Raw genomic sequence first — 14,864 nt, forward strand, 5'->3', positions numbered from 1 at the left:
AAAGAAACTCACTTTTGTACCTATTTCCTACTTGCAATTTTGTATTTTTTTTCTTAAAGAAGTATCCTCTTCTTGTTATTTTTATTTTTTATATTTTTTATTTATTTTTATATTTTTAAAATAATTTTTATTTTTTATATTTATTTTTATATTTTTATATTTTTATTTATTTATTTTTATATTTTTTATATTTTTTACATTTTTTATATTTTTATATTTTTTAATTTTTATATTTTAAGTTAATTTCAACTTTTGTTGTAGTAATAAAATAAAAAAGTTGTGTTAAAAGGTTTTAAACAAAAATGGTATCTCCTTGCCCCATCCTTCCCCACCCCTTAGTTTTACTCTCCAGAGTCAAGCATTTTTAATTCCTTTAGATATTTCCTCAACTGCTTACCTCTACATTGTTTAATAATTTGCTATCTTAATTGATCAGTTTTATATCAGTTTACAATAATATAAAATTTTATATCAATAATACAATGGGTGGCAAACATATGTTTTATGTGTTTTGTTAACACATAACAAAACACATAAAACACAAAAGAAACTCACTTTTGTACCTATTTCCTACTTGCAATTTTGTATTCTTTTCCTTAAAGAAGTATCCTCTTCCTGCCACAAGATTATAAATTTCAGGTTCCACGAAACCTCAGTTTGTTTCTGATGTCCAAAGATATAATTGGTTAGACATTTCATTTTAATATTTCAGATTTTGATTTTTGAATTAATTTTTATTTAAAAACTTTAATATACTTGTTATTTTTATTTTTTATATTTTAAGTTAATTTTAACTTTTGTTATCTAGGATTCAAAATTTAGGTAATTCACCCCAGATAATTATTAAGAATATATTCCTAATTTCTTGTTACTCTCAAACTCATAATGGTGCTTGCCACTATGAAAACTAGTTTTTAATATATGGAAGTTAAATATAATTTTAAAACAAAATATATTTTAAAAATTTCTTTTACATACTATTTTTTTGTTAGCTTCATTCGAAGCATTACACAATAATAGAGAATTAACTATACTGGTTCCAATAACACCTTCCCTCCCTGATACTTTATACATGCAGAATATTTGGTGAATTCTAACTGGGTCCTACTAAGTAGGGCAACAGCATTGTTTTACCTTACTGAAGTAGAAATTAAGGCCATTGCAATTCGTGATTAGGTTTTCTTATGGGGATTTTTTGTTCTTAGATAATGCACGCCCCTATAAAGAGGATTAGTGTTTTCCTAAATAATCCACTATATAAATCAAGAATGGCACTGATTCTTTAGAGAAAGAGAAATTATTTTCAGTGTTTTTCAATATATTTTAATTCAGTTCCTTTTGAGATTGATGCAATTCAAGGGGCATGCTATTCAGTTGAATCCTTATGGAACATAGCTCTATACTTTCATTTGATTTATTTTATTTCCTGAGAACATTCACTGGAAGAAAACAATGCTTCTGAATCCTTAAGATCTTGGTTGAAATGCTCAGCCCTGATAGCCTTTACAAGCAGAGATTAAATGTCTGTGATCAAATCCTCCTCCCAGAATGCACTGTTATTGGAATGCCCCTGGCCTCTGTCTAGACCTGTAGTTTTGAAGCAACTACACATCTCAGGATGCACCACCTCTTTGCCCTTCCTTTTCTGTCTTTAGTCATATTGTCCACTGAAAGTTGTAGACAGACATAGGAGTGGTAAATCCCCAGGGCCAGGTATGGGCTGACTTGCTTGCCTGAGGTGTTTTTTTTTTTTTTTCCCCAGATTTTTAAGAAATTGGTGGTGATGGGGGTTCACACTGAGGAGTGGTGGAAAACAGAGAAACACCTACTGGAGATTATGGCAGGGTTTCTAGCTGTTTATCAATGGGCTGTTTGCCTACTTCCCTGCTTGATGTCCCCAAACTTATAAAATTGAAGGTGCTGTTCTAAAATCTCCATTTCAAGTGACTTCCACATGTAGAGAGAGAGTTAGTGGTTAATTTGGTGCAGTAGTTTATTTCCATCAGTATTGAAGGAATTTCCCCTGGACTTTAGTAGGTATGATAGATTCTAAAGCTATTCTCTAGGGATGCTGTGCATTTCTCCTGAAATTCTGGATCCTTTAAAATGAATGATCTTACTATTTGGGTGTCTTGTGTAAGGGATTTCCTGGCACTTGCATTTATATTGCATTACTGGAAGCTTATCAAAAATAAATGTGTGTACTCAGTCAATTGACTACAGCATTTGGTTTGTTTCATCAGTTAGATTCAACATCAGTTCTCTCTGAGGAACAATTAAGGTGTCTTCTGGATGAATGCACACTCACACGAAAGTCCATGAATAGACTTCCTTCAGAAAGAGAAAAGGAAGACATTGAGGATATAACACCTGAGGTCCCTCATCTTTCCAGATCTATCCTCTCTGAGCTCCTAAATGGATTAGAAACAAAGGTCGAAAGCACAGAGGTTAAAGATGCAGATATACCCGAGAATGCGGAATGTGAGACAAGTAGAGGCCACTATCTCACCAAAGCCTTGACTGGGCATTACATGTCCCAGGCTCTTGTCATCGAAGCAGAGAATTTGAAATGCCTCCAATTTTCTGAGGACGAGGTTATTACTGACACAAAAGACTACTTTATGTCAAAGACTCTTGGCATTGGAAGACTGAAAAGGCCCTCTTTCTTGGATGATCCATCGGATGGCATCAATGTGAGCCTTTCATCTGAAGACCAACATCTGAAAGTCAGCCCTCCAGAGAAACCAGAAACGGGTAAGCCTTGGAAAATGTGTATATTGGTGAATAATTATTACTCCGCATCTCAGTATAAAGATGTTATAGTTTCAGGTAGAGCAGGATGGGAGTTATGTTTGTAAATCACAGATGGTGTCAATAGCTTGCTACGTAACCTTTATCAGTATTTGTGTGAGACCAAGGTTGAGATTCGTACTCTTATGAGATACCTTATTTGTAATGGTAATGAATACATATTCTTGGTGGTTATAAAGAAAACAGTGATGATTTCAGAATAAAAGACAAATTGGTTTGAACAGATGCAAATAATTTAAATAGATTTGCTTAGTCTTTTTTTTTTTTTAAAGATTTTATTTATTTATTTGAGAGAGAGAGAGACAGCAAGAGAGGGAACACAAGCAGGGGGAGTGGGAGAGGGAGAAGCAGGCTTCCCGTGGAGCAGGGAGCCCAATGCGGGGCTCGATCCCAGGACCCTGAGATGACCCGAGCCAAAGGCAGACGCTTAACGACTGAGCCACCCAGGCGCCCCTTTTTGCTTAGTCTTTTAACTTCCGAATTTCAGTGATGGCAATTTATTCCAGGGAATGAATTTGTAAAATGTGAAATACATTTTCTTAGCGGTTTTATTTGCTTCTATACAAACTTCCTGTCCCAGCTACTTGTATATCCCCAGGTATTTTGGCTTGATCTGGTGTTGCACTTTACAGTGGCACAATGGTAAAAAAAACAAAAAAAACCAAAAAAAAAAAACCCCAAAACAGTGGCACAGTGGTACAGGTTATAAATATTATCGACAGTTTTTGACATAAACAAATATTCAATTATTTATCTATGTTAGAAGTCTATTTAAATAGACTCAACTTTTCCTCTAATGTAGATGTCTCTGTTGATTAATCTATTGATTACTTTATATATTGTCTATTAAATCTGTATCAACTATTATTATCTCCAGTCTACCTATTAAATCTAGACTCTACTAATTCCGAACTAACTCCTCAGTTTCGTATTTCTCACTCCTGCCAGACAACTCCATGTGGTTATGGCCTTAAAGTGATTTCCTCGTCTTTCCTTTTAACTCAGATTTTCCTCTTTCCTTTCTGTTTCCCCCATCACCCGGGCTCAAAATTTGAGTCATCATTGAATCTCCTCTCTCTTTTGCTCCCCACCTTGAGCTTCAGTATTGTTTGTTCTGTTCCCGCAGTGTCTCCCATGCCCATCCCTTCCTTGCTCTTCCTGCTGCCTCAGCTGGACACTGTGATGACCCTCGGACCGGTCCTCCCCACCTCTGGTTTCCCCCCTCCTCAAGCCATTGTTGACCACCACCAAACGAATCCTTCCAATGTCCAGTTTTGATAACCACACTTCACAGCTCAGAAAACTTCTGTAGCTCTCCACTGCCTGCTGAATATAACCCAAATTCTTTCCCTTGCTGGTCAAGGCCTCCACTGACTTCCATCTCTTCCTAATCAGTCTCTAACTAATCCTCTACATGTTAGTCAGGCTATGGCTAATCTGGTCTCGGGATTTCCAGGGCTTTTCTCTGCCCCTGGATAGCCCCTACTCTTTTCTTCTGAAGAATGTTCAGGTACCCCTTCAATGGCAGTTAGATCCCAACACCATCCTCTCTGAGTGTAACCTTCCCTTCTTCCCTTTTTAAGAAGTTTGATTTCTCCTCTTAAATATCCAAGAACATTGGTCCCCTATCAGGTCATTTCACACACACTGTCTTGAAGTTATTAGGCACACACACACACCTTCTCTTCCTTAAAATTGTGTAATTTTTTTGAGGACAAAGATCCTATCTTTTGATTTATTGTTACATCTCCTTTGATGTCCAAAGTGCAGCCTGAAACCAAGTGCCTGCTTAAGAAATGAAAATTTAAATCGCCCAGTTTTAGAATAATATGCTGAAAATGTGGTTCACATTTATTCTTCACATTATGAATGAAAGCAGGTGGTATTGCTTTTAAGAATTATGCAAGCCTCACATGCTATATAAAGATTTGGAACTTTTCTCTTTTTTTATGAAATTTTATAAGCTATGACATATGTATCCAGCAGAGTTCATTTTTACAACATGCAATTCAATTAAATGGGTGCATTCCACCTTCCCCCACTAAGGATCTTCATTTAATAAATGAACTATGAAAACTTTGTTCTGCTCTAAGATCATGGTGTATTTTCTATTTGGATAAAGGGTTTTTTATTAGAGAAAGTATCTGCATCTCCTCTTTGTCTACTGTAAGCAAACTTACTAAATTGGGTGGGATGATTGTTGCATAAGCGATCTCATTCCCATGGAGTCTATGTGGAAGGGGGTTTAGAAGAGTACTTCACTAAAATATGACTTTACTTCTGTGTGAACTTGAGTCACACTGATGTATATCTGTCTCGGAGTAGAACATGACAAGATGGAATGAACTAGAACTTAATGTAACTTGATGGAAAGAAGCTGTGGTGGCTTACCTATAACTTCAAAGAACGTGCCTCTGAAGGCACCAGATAATCCTAATGTATGATTATAACAACCCCTGTGAGTATGGAGGGTTAAGATGGCATAGAGGTGAATATGTGAACCATATTTTATTTTCTGTTTATTATATAACAAACTTTAAGGAATAGGTTCTACATTATCATTTTGAGTGCATGTTAGCATATCGGAGGTTGGAGTTTTTAATTTTACTAACCTCAGTGTTTACGAGTAAAATACTTTGCTAATCAATTTTATTCTAAATACTAAATTGTGGGGCGCCTGGGTGGTTCAGTCATTAAGCGTCTGCCTTCAGCTCAGGTCATGATCTCAGGGTCCTGGGATCGAGCCCCGCATCGGGCTCCCTGCTCAACGGGAAGCCTGCTTCTCCCTCTCCTACTCCTCTTGTTTGTGTTCCCTCTCTCTCTCTCTGTCAAATAAATTAAAAAATTAAAAAAAATAAATACTAAATTGTAATTATGTGCTCTCTATGAAAGCGAACACCAAAACTGAATGCCAAGCCAGCTTTCTTGGCACAAAGCTCTTTACGGATGTGACTTGAATGAGGAGTTGCAGTATGTTCAGCTGCTACGTTATATTCAGGTCTTTCCTAGGAAACAGTTACATGTGAACGTGATTCAGAGTAGGTTTCTATAGACAGGAACGAATTAAGAAAAACCAGTTATCATTTTCTCTTTCAATAGCAAATATTATTGATATATTCTTTTCTTTTTCTTGAGGAACTGAGGTCTGTTCTATTTAAAATTCTTCTAAAAGGCAGAGTCAGATAAAACTTCAAAAAGAGAACCCAGCTGAATGACATTGAGGGCCAATTTAAATTGTGGTATTGAAAGATAAGGATCTGTCTCACAGCTGTATTAAAAGTTCCATTTTTCTTGTTTGTGCTTCAGGCTTAGCGGCAACTTCTGATACTTAACTTTCTGCATAAAAGGTCCAGTAAATTCAGGGACGCCTGAGTGGTTAGCGGTGAAGCATCTGCCTTTGGGATCGAGGGGGTCCCAGGATCGAGCCCTGAGTTGGGCTCCCTACTCAGTGGAGAGTCTGCTTCTCCTTCTGCCTCCCCCCGATCCCCCGCTTGTGCTCTCTCTCAAATAAATAAATAAATAAAATCTTTAAAAAAAAAAAGGTCCAATAGTGAGTTGGGGCTTTAGGGGATTGGTAAATAGTGTCTTCTCTTCCCTACCCAGATCGGAACCCATTTAAAGACAGGGGGTTTTTGAGGAATGCAGAGCAAGGAGGTTGGCTTCATTGCTAATGAAAGGTAGGGCGTTGTTGTGACCTGGGTAGGCAGCTGAATGGTCTTCCGAATGTTGTGTCCTCCGAGTGAACTGACACACGCAGTCACTGGCGGAGGTGAAAAGCCTCAAGCCTCACCTGTGGAGACCTGTCCACATGGGGCCACTAGCATCAGGAGCCACGGAGCACCTGTGGCCGGGCGGGGGTGCATACTGACGGCCGTGGAGGAAGGGGCTGAGCCGAGCATGCCATTTCTTGCCCCAAACTCACTGATCAGGGACTTGGCTCTTCTCCCTGGCGGACCGTGGAGCAGGATGGAGCGAGGCGGGATGCTTCCCCACTCTAAGTTTCTCCACATTCAAGTGTGAGGAGAGCGGGGAGCAAGCATTCTTTGCCACCACGTCACCTCCGAGACACGCCTGAGTACGCTGGTACTTCAGAGAGAAAGCCCTTCAGGTCTGTGGTTAGTCTAGTACTTAATCAAGTTATCTTATGTCGAATTGCTTTCTAGAGAATCCCAACAAAAAGGCATCTCTGCATGTATGGTATTCTTTTTCCCACTAAGCATTTGAGCTACTTATTAACAGAAGTTCATATAGTAAAGAGGAAAATACGAATAACAAAAGCAACAGTAGTAGAATAGGGTAAAAAGGGACACCAAGGCAGTAGTAAAGAAAGGGGTCAGAACTCTAACTCTTCAAGGGAAACAAAGTGGAATTTCCCATAGGACCCCATATAATGAATGGTGCTTTTAAAAATTTCTATAATGAATGAGTCAGATACTTTTGTTCTAAAAATAACAACCTTAAATGAAAACTAGGGTTACTAACTGTACTAACAGGAGTGTCCTGATTTCACCACCGACTGTTTCTTGTCCTTGGAATCCCTTAGTCTCTGGCAAACTGGGATGATTGGTCACTGTAAATTGAAACTGAGAACAAAAACCCAGAGGGCAATTAATTACTTAAAGCTTGCAGTAGTCTGGGTAAGTAGCAGGACCCCAGACTAGAACCTGGAGGAGCAGGGGGAGGTTGGGTGCGCTCACCCACCTGCAGGAGCTGGTCTAGTGGTTGGGGGCGTGGGCTCTGAGTGAGGCAGATCCGGCTTTGAGCCCTTGCTCTGTTATTAGCAGTGATCTTCGGCAAATTATTTAATCTCTCTCCTCTATACCTTGGTTTCCTTCTCCGTAAGATCAGATGATTTTAATACTTCAATAAGGACCAAACGAGAAAGCCCCCATAAAATGGTTATGTCCGTGACTGGACTTGGTCGGCTTACATGGGATAGTAGTAGTCCCTCCTTATCTGTGCTTTCAGCCACCTCTGGTCAGCAGCCTTACCGAAGCAGGTGACTCTCCTTCTGGCCTGTTGTCAGAAGGTTAATAGTAGGCTAACATTATATCATTATGACAAATGCCTTTGTCATTCGCCTTCATCCCATCACTTAAGCGTTTTATTACCTCACATCATCACATGAGTACAGTAGAAGACATTTTGAGAGAGCCCATGTTCACAAAACTTTTATTATGGTACGTTAATGTTGTATTTTATTCGTATTGTTTTTAATCTTTTACTGCATCTAATTTATAAGTTAAACGTTGTCAGAGGTATGTATGTATAGGAAGAATCATAGTATATATGGGGTTTGGTACTATCCATGGTCTCAGGCATCCACTGAGGGTCTTGGAACATACTCCTTGTGGATAAGAGGGACTTCTGCACTTGACATTTAATCAGGAGATTTCCCATAAAAGCCTGGACTTCTGACTTTTCTGACAAATCAGCAGGTCCTTCCACCAGTGAGGAGAGCTGAGTAGCAGACGTTCCCTTTGGAAGGGGCATGTACCTCCAGGGGCACAGGACCCCCATCTGCCCCTCTCTACTTCACGCGCCTGGCCCTTTTAAGCCATATGATTTCCATCCCATGTTATAAGCCTTTGCTGCTTCCAGTGTGGCCCAGTCACTGGGGGCTTATTAGAAAACCTACTGACTCATGGTCTGCACTTCAATAAGATCCCCCAGTGACACTTTCTGGGAGGTTCGAGGAGCCCTGTTACAGAGCACAGAGCATCAGGATCATCTGGGGAGTTCTTTGCTTGCTTGTTTTATACCTGTGTCCAAGGCCCTAGCCTGACTCCCTGCAATCAGAGTCCCCGGCATGGAGCATTCAGCCGGTCAAATTAATGCAAGCTACAAGATTTTGCTATACGTATTTGAGAAATACAGATTTCAGTATAGATGTAAGAAAGCGAATTATGTTATTCCATTGGGGTCCTCAGAGACAAGGTGACCAACAATGACAACTGTGTGGTCTGATTATACTTCATGTTGAAACCCTGCCCACCAGTTTATTTGATTGGAACTTCCTACTTATTTATTGTTAATTTTTATTTTAATTCCAGTATAGTTCACATACAATGTTCAATTAGTTTCAGGTGTACAATATAGGGATTCACCATTGATGGTAACTTTTGAATGTAACTTGAGTCGGTTGTAGTTGGATTGGCTTTTGTGAAGGATGTTGCAGTTTTGAAGGATATGTATGTTAGTGTATGTCCTTACTCCGGCCACCTGAACGGTTTCAAAGGCACTAGATTGTTTTGAGAAAGTTTTCTTTGTGGTAATACTGGCTTTCTGGCTTGTAGTGGAGCACGGAGAGTCTAAAATAAGAAACTCTATTAGCTAACTTTTTTTTTTCCATTAAAAAATATGTTGGCTTGCTCTTAGGGAAATACTTAACTCATCTTTGCTTTGATGGAGTTCTGTTTCTCTCAAACTGTGTGTGCCTTCAGGCCTCCTAGTTATTATTTGTTAAATTCCTTTTTCAAGGCTACTCTTTGCTTTCAGATGCTCTCAGTAACTTAACTCCCCAAAATTTATTTGATCAAAATATCAGAGTTGCTATATGAGAAATTTCCGAGGTTCATTACCTTTTGATATTACACTTTAGTAAGTTTATACTCAATGAATTTATCTTTTTTAGTTACTTTCAACTAATTTTCTTTCATGCTGTCTTTCATTCTTGATTTGAGGTGGGCTTTTCATGTGAATATGTGCCACTGATTATTTTCTTCATCTACTCATAAAATACCACTTTATCATTTTGTTTAGTAGTGTCAACAATAACATGTTGGAGAGGTTTGGTATTTAATTGTAATGTATTATCCTTTTATCAGTTAATAAGAACTTGTGATTCCATTGCTTCATTCAAATTGGGTAAAATGAAAAAGTTAAGATCCTAGCTATGGACTAGATCTTTGCACCAGCAGTCCTGGGAGCTTGTTAGAAATGCAGAGTTCCAGGCCCTGCTCCAGACCCACTGTCTCAGAGTCTGCACTTTAACAAGATGCCCCAGCAGGTGATTTGTGCGCTTGTTAAAGTGTGAGAAGCTCTGGACTAGATGGTTTACTAGTTACTCTACTCTAGGATTATCTATATGGTGGTGGTGAAAATAATGTCAGAAGATATCTTCTTTTCCATCGGCTCAATTCCTACTTTTTCTTCTTAAATTTCATTTTAATGAAGGTACTACCTTCTCCAGATTGTCTTATCTCTCTAAACATCTGTCCTGTCCTGCTTTTGGGTAACCTTCCCTTTAGTCACCAAGAACAAGCATGCCCTAACTTGAGTTCTCAACTCTTTCATGGTTGAGAATTTATTTGGAGACACATATAACCGGTACGGGATCATCTGTGCTCTGTATACTTTTGATTTTCAGATCTCTACTTGGCATCTGCCTCAGATCTGTCTGGCATTTTAAGCTATTTTAAGTCCATCCCTTAGGCGATGCTTCTTACATTGGCAACATATTAGAATCACTTGATGAAATTTAAAACAGACTAATGCCTTGGTTCCATCCCAGATGAATTAAATCTATTTCTAGGGGTTGGCTCTGGACATCAGTATTCATTCATTAAGGACATTGTTCTAGGATATAAGGAATAGGACACAATCACAACTCTGAATTATTTCATTGTCTGTTGATGAAGGCAGGCACTTAAGCATATAATCACAGCAGGGGCGAGACAAGAGTAGTAAGAGCTTGGGGACAAAGTCTGTAGCCACACTACAGAGGGAATGATGAACACTGGGGAGATGGGGAAGTGACATTCAAGTTGAGCCTCCAAGGATGAGGGTCATTTACTGGGTAGGCAAGAAGGACAACACTCCAGATAGAAGAAATAGTACCTGGGAAGGCCTGGGCCACTCTTATCATTCCTCATCTCATGTGTGGGATATTGAGGTCTGCTTCTCCTCTATCCCACCTTTCTCCCTGCTTAATATTTTTCATCCGTGTGTGGACACTATCACTACATTTCTCACTTCACTCTCTGAAACTCCGAATCATTTGTCCTTAATGATTAGGTTGACTTTTAAAAATAACAGCATTATCGACATAGATTTTATATACCCGTATTCATTTCCTATGGTTGCCACAACAGATGATCACAACAGAATTTTTTACTATCTCAAAGATTTGGAGGCCTGAGGTCTGAAATCAAAGAGTCAGCAAGGCCATACTCTGCCTGGAGGCTCTAGGGAAAAGTGCCTCTTTGCTTCTTCCAGTGTCTCAGACTTTTGACATTCTTTGGCTTTCTCGCCTTGTGGCCACATCCTGCCAATCTCTGCTTCTGTTTTCATGTGGCCTTTTTCTCCGTGTGTGTCTCCAATCTGCCTCTGCTTTTCTCTTGGAAGGACGTTTGTTACTGAACCTACGGCCCACCTGGATTAATCCAGGATCATCTCAAGATCCATAACAGTTCATGGGGCACCTGGGTGGCTCAGATAGTTAAGTGTCTGTCTGCCTTCAGCTCAGGTCATGATCCCAGGGTCCTGGGATCAAGTCCCATGTCTGGCTCCCAGCTCAGTGGGGAGTCTGCTTCTCCCTCTTCCTCTGTCTCTTTCTCTCTCAAATGAATAAATAAAATCTTAAAAAAAAAAAAATCCTTAACAGTTCGATCTGCAATGACCCTTTTCCCAAATAAGGTAACTTTCACAGGTTCAAGGGATTAGAATGTGGACATAACATTTTTTGGCCACCATTCAACAGTACTTTACAATTCAGTGGTTTTTATAGTCACAGAATTATGCATCCATCACCACTCTCGATTTGACAACATTTTCCTCACCCCCCAAACAAACGCCATACCCATTAGTAGTCACTCCCCGTTTTCCCCCAATGCCCCCAGCCCTAGGCAACCACTAATCTGCTTTCTGTCTCCATGAATTTTCCCAGTTTGGACATTTCATATAAATGGAATCATAACAATATGTGGCCTTTTGTGTCTAGCTTCTTACACTTAGCAAAATATTTTCAGGGTTCATCCATGTTGTAGCAGGTATCCGTACTCTGTTCTTTTTTATGTTGAATGATAATCTCTTGTATGGCTATACCCAGTTTTCTTTATCCTTTCGTCAGTGGGTGGACATTTGGGTTATTTCTACTTTTTAGCTGTTGTATGTAATTCTGGTATGAAAATTGGCCTACAGGGAGCCTGGGTGGCTCAGTCGGTTAAGCGTCTGCCTTCGGCTCAGGTCACAATCTCGGGGTCCTGGGATCGAGTCCCACATCCGGCTCCTTGCTCAGCAGGGAGCCTGCTTCTCCCTCTGCCTGCTGCTCCCACTGCTTGTACGCTCATGCTCTCTCTGGTAAATAAATAAAATCTTTTTAAAAAATTAAAAAAGATTTTATTCATTTATTTAACAGAGAGCTCACGCTCTGGTAAATAAAATCTTTAAAAAAAATTAAAATTAAGAAAGATTTTATTCATTTATTTAACAGAGAGAGAGAGCACAAGCAGGGGGAGCATCATGCAGAGGGAGAAGCAGGCTCCCCGCTGAGCAAGGAGCCAGATGTGGGACTCGATCCCAGGACCCCGAGATTGTGACCTGAGCCGAAGGCAGACAACCGACTGAGCCACCCAGGCACCCCAAATGAATAAAATCTTAAAAAAAACCCAAAACCCCAAACAACTGGCCTACAGATTTTTGGGTGGATGGATGTTTTCATTTCCCTTTGGCATATACGTAGGACTAGAATTATTGGGTCTGTGGTAACTTTTTAAGGACTTGCTGGGTTGGTTTCCAAAGTGGCTGCACCATTTTACATTCCCACCTGTGGTGGATGAGGGCTTCAGTTTTTCTGGTTTCTGGATTCAATTTTATTGTCTTCTTTTAGTTGGTTCTCTTACCACTTCTGCCTTTTCTGGTAACCTTCTCACTAAGGTTGGGAGAATATTTCCATGTCCTTTCTGTTAGTGTCTCATTTCTTTTCTCTCACAATGAAGAAATGGCAGATGATCAGTTCTTATCCACCCTGAACGTTTCATTTACTTCTGTTTTCACCCTGCTTCCTGGAAATAATGCAAAGCAAGCAACAACGAAAGTTGATGCCATCTCCAAATCCATAACCATTCTAGTTCTTAAAACCTACAAAGTTCCCTCTTGGCTGTAAGCTAAATGAAGGCGAGCACCTTCTCTTTTGTTTTTTTCTTGTAAACTTTGTATGCAGCTTGTGGTGAGTGTTCAAATATTAAATGAGAATGACTATTGTCTCATGTGTAAAATGACTTACTGTTCTGTAGGTTGAATAATTTTTCTTAATTATGTACACATTTCTGATTGCCTAACAATTTCGGTTATTGTTTTCAATGTGCAGGTGAACAGGAGACTGAAGATGTGACGGAAGAATGGAAAGAATCTTAAGCAAAGACTTGCTGGGTGTGCTTTTAAGAAAGTTGGTAAATTCAATTACATAATTTTTTTCTGAATTCATATATTCAGTGACTGCATTTATAGGGACCATTCCTCAAATAATGATTTTAATATTTGGATTTTCTCTACCTGGATTCTATTTCTTTGATATTTTTGAGACTTGGGATACAATTGGTCAGTGGTTTTTTTTTTCCATTGAAATTCCTGGTAAAATTGTGTTTTATTGCCAATTTTGTAACATCAGGGATACATTATAGAAACCAACATTTTATGTATGTGCGTGCTATGTTAAAACTAGTTGAAGTGCTATGATGACTTTATGTTTGATTTTATGTGTTACAACTTCATTGGGATTCAGACAGATTTAATCACTATGAATTCTTACTTGGGCCCTGATTTTTCCAGCTTTCCTCCTCTCTAATGCTTGGTGGCAAGTACAACGCACCACAGGAAAAAAATGAATTTTCTCAACAAAGCAATGTTAGCATAGACTTTGCTTTCTTTTCTTTTTTCTTTTCTTTTTTTTTAAAGATTTTATTTATTTATTTGACAGAGAGAGTTAGAGCAGGAACACAAGCAGGGGGAGCAGAAGAGGGAGAAACAGGCTTCCCACCGAGCAGGGAGCCCGATGCAGGGCTTGATCCCACAACCCTGGGATCATGACCGGAGCTGAAGGCAGACGCTTAATGGCTGAGCCACCCAGGCGCCCCTAGACTTTGCTTTCTTATTGGCAATGCTACTTGGCTTAAACAGGAGTTTAAACAATTACCTGATTTTTTAAAAATTTATTTGATAGAGAACGAGAGAGAGAGAGGGAGAGAGCACAAGGAGGCAGAGAGGCAGGTAGAGAGGCAGGCAGAGGGAGAGGGAGAGGCAGGCTTCCTGCTGAGCAGGGAGCCTGACGCGGGACTCGGTCCCAGGACCCTGGGACCATGACCCGAGCCGAAGAGACGCTCAACTGACTGAGCCACCCAGGTGCCCCTGAATTACTTGATTTTTATTATCAGTTATCATTTTTCAGAATGCAGCAACTATATCATCCTGTTGGAGAGAGTATTTATGTCAGAATTTTGAGCAGAGGTTCCATGCCTCGCTTTGATTGTACCAACTTAATCACCTTCTCATCTCTGAAGCAAATTCTGTGGCCGAGGGATGGACTGTGATGATTGGTGTAGTCAGGGATTCATGCTTACTTTTCCTAGATGGGAATTGGGTTAATCTTCCTGGAATAACATGTAGAAACTAGGGACAATAGAAAAAAGTAAGCCATAGCAACGAGTGCTTAGGAGGAAGCAGACATATATTCACTGCGGTTACTAATCTCCTACTGTTTTCCAATGAGAATACTGTGGTAAACCCTCTAATTTTAAATATCTTGAAGACTGGAGGGGATTAATAATAAATAAATAATAAATAATTATTAAAATATTAAATAATGTGTTGGTGCTTCCCCATGTTAGACTGACAGATGTCGTAGAAAGAGACAACCACTTTCTAGATAGTAATTTAGTACACAACTGTTATAAAAGGGCCCTATAAGAGGTCTTCTAAATCTTCTTTTTGGTCGTTCTTATGTTACACTGGTGATAGATGGATGATATTCTTAAATACATGGGTATTAATCAACATGTCCTAAACACCATATAGAGAGGGCAAAGGGAAGATACTCAGACTTTTTTCTCTAGAGT

The 14,864-nt window shown here is 39.3% G+C and overlaps 1 protein-coding gene across 1 annotated transcript; it reads left to right on the top strand.

Annotated features, from left to right (window-relative positions):
• The first annotated feature begins 2,256 nt into the window (after positions 1 to 2,256).
• On the top strand, positions 2,257 to 14,222 carry LOC123861354 (fibrous sheath-interacting protein 1-like). The gene is made up of 2 exons (XM_045900378.3): positions 2,257 to 2,754; positions 13,121 to 14,222. Exons 1-2 carry the CDS (start codon positions 2,319 to 2,321, stop codon positions 13,165 to 13,167), a joined length of 483 nt encoding a protein of 160 aa, XP_045756334.1. The 5' UTR covers positions 2,257 to 2,318; the 3' UTR covers positions 13,168 to 14,222.
• Positions 14,223 to 14,864: the final 642 nt, after the last annotated feature.

This window comes from Mirounga angustirostris, unplaced genomic scaffold, assembly GCF_029215605.1.
Source record: "Mirounga angustirostris isolate CCGP_5_RB_7025 unplaced genomic scaffold, mMirAng1.0.hap1 SCAF_9, whole genome shotgun sequence".
Lineage (NCBI taxonomy): Eukaryota > Metazoa > Chordata > Mammalia > Carnivora > Phocidae > Mirounga > Mirounga angustirostris.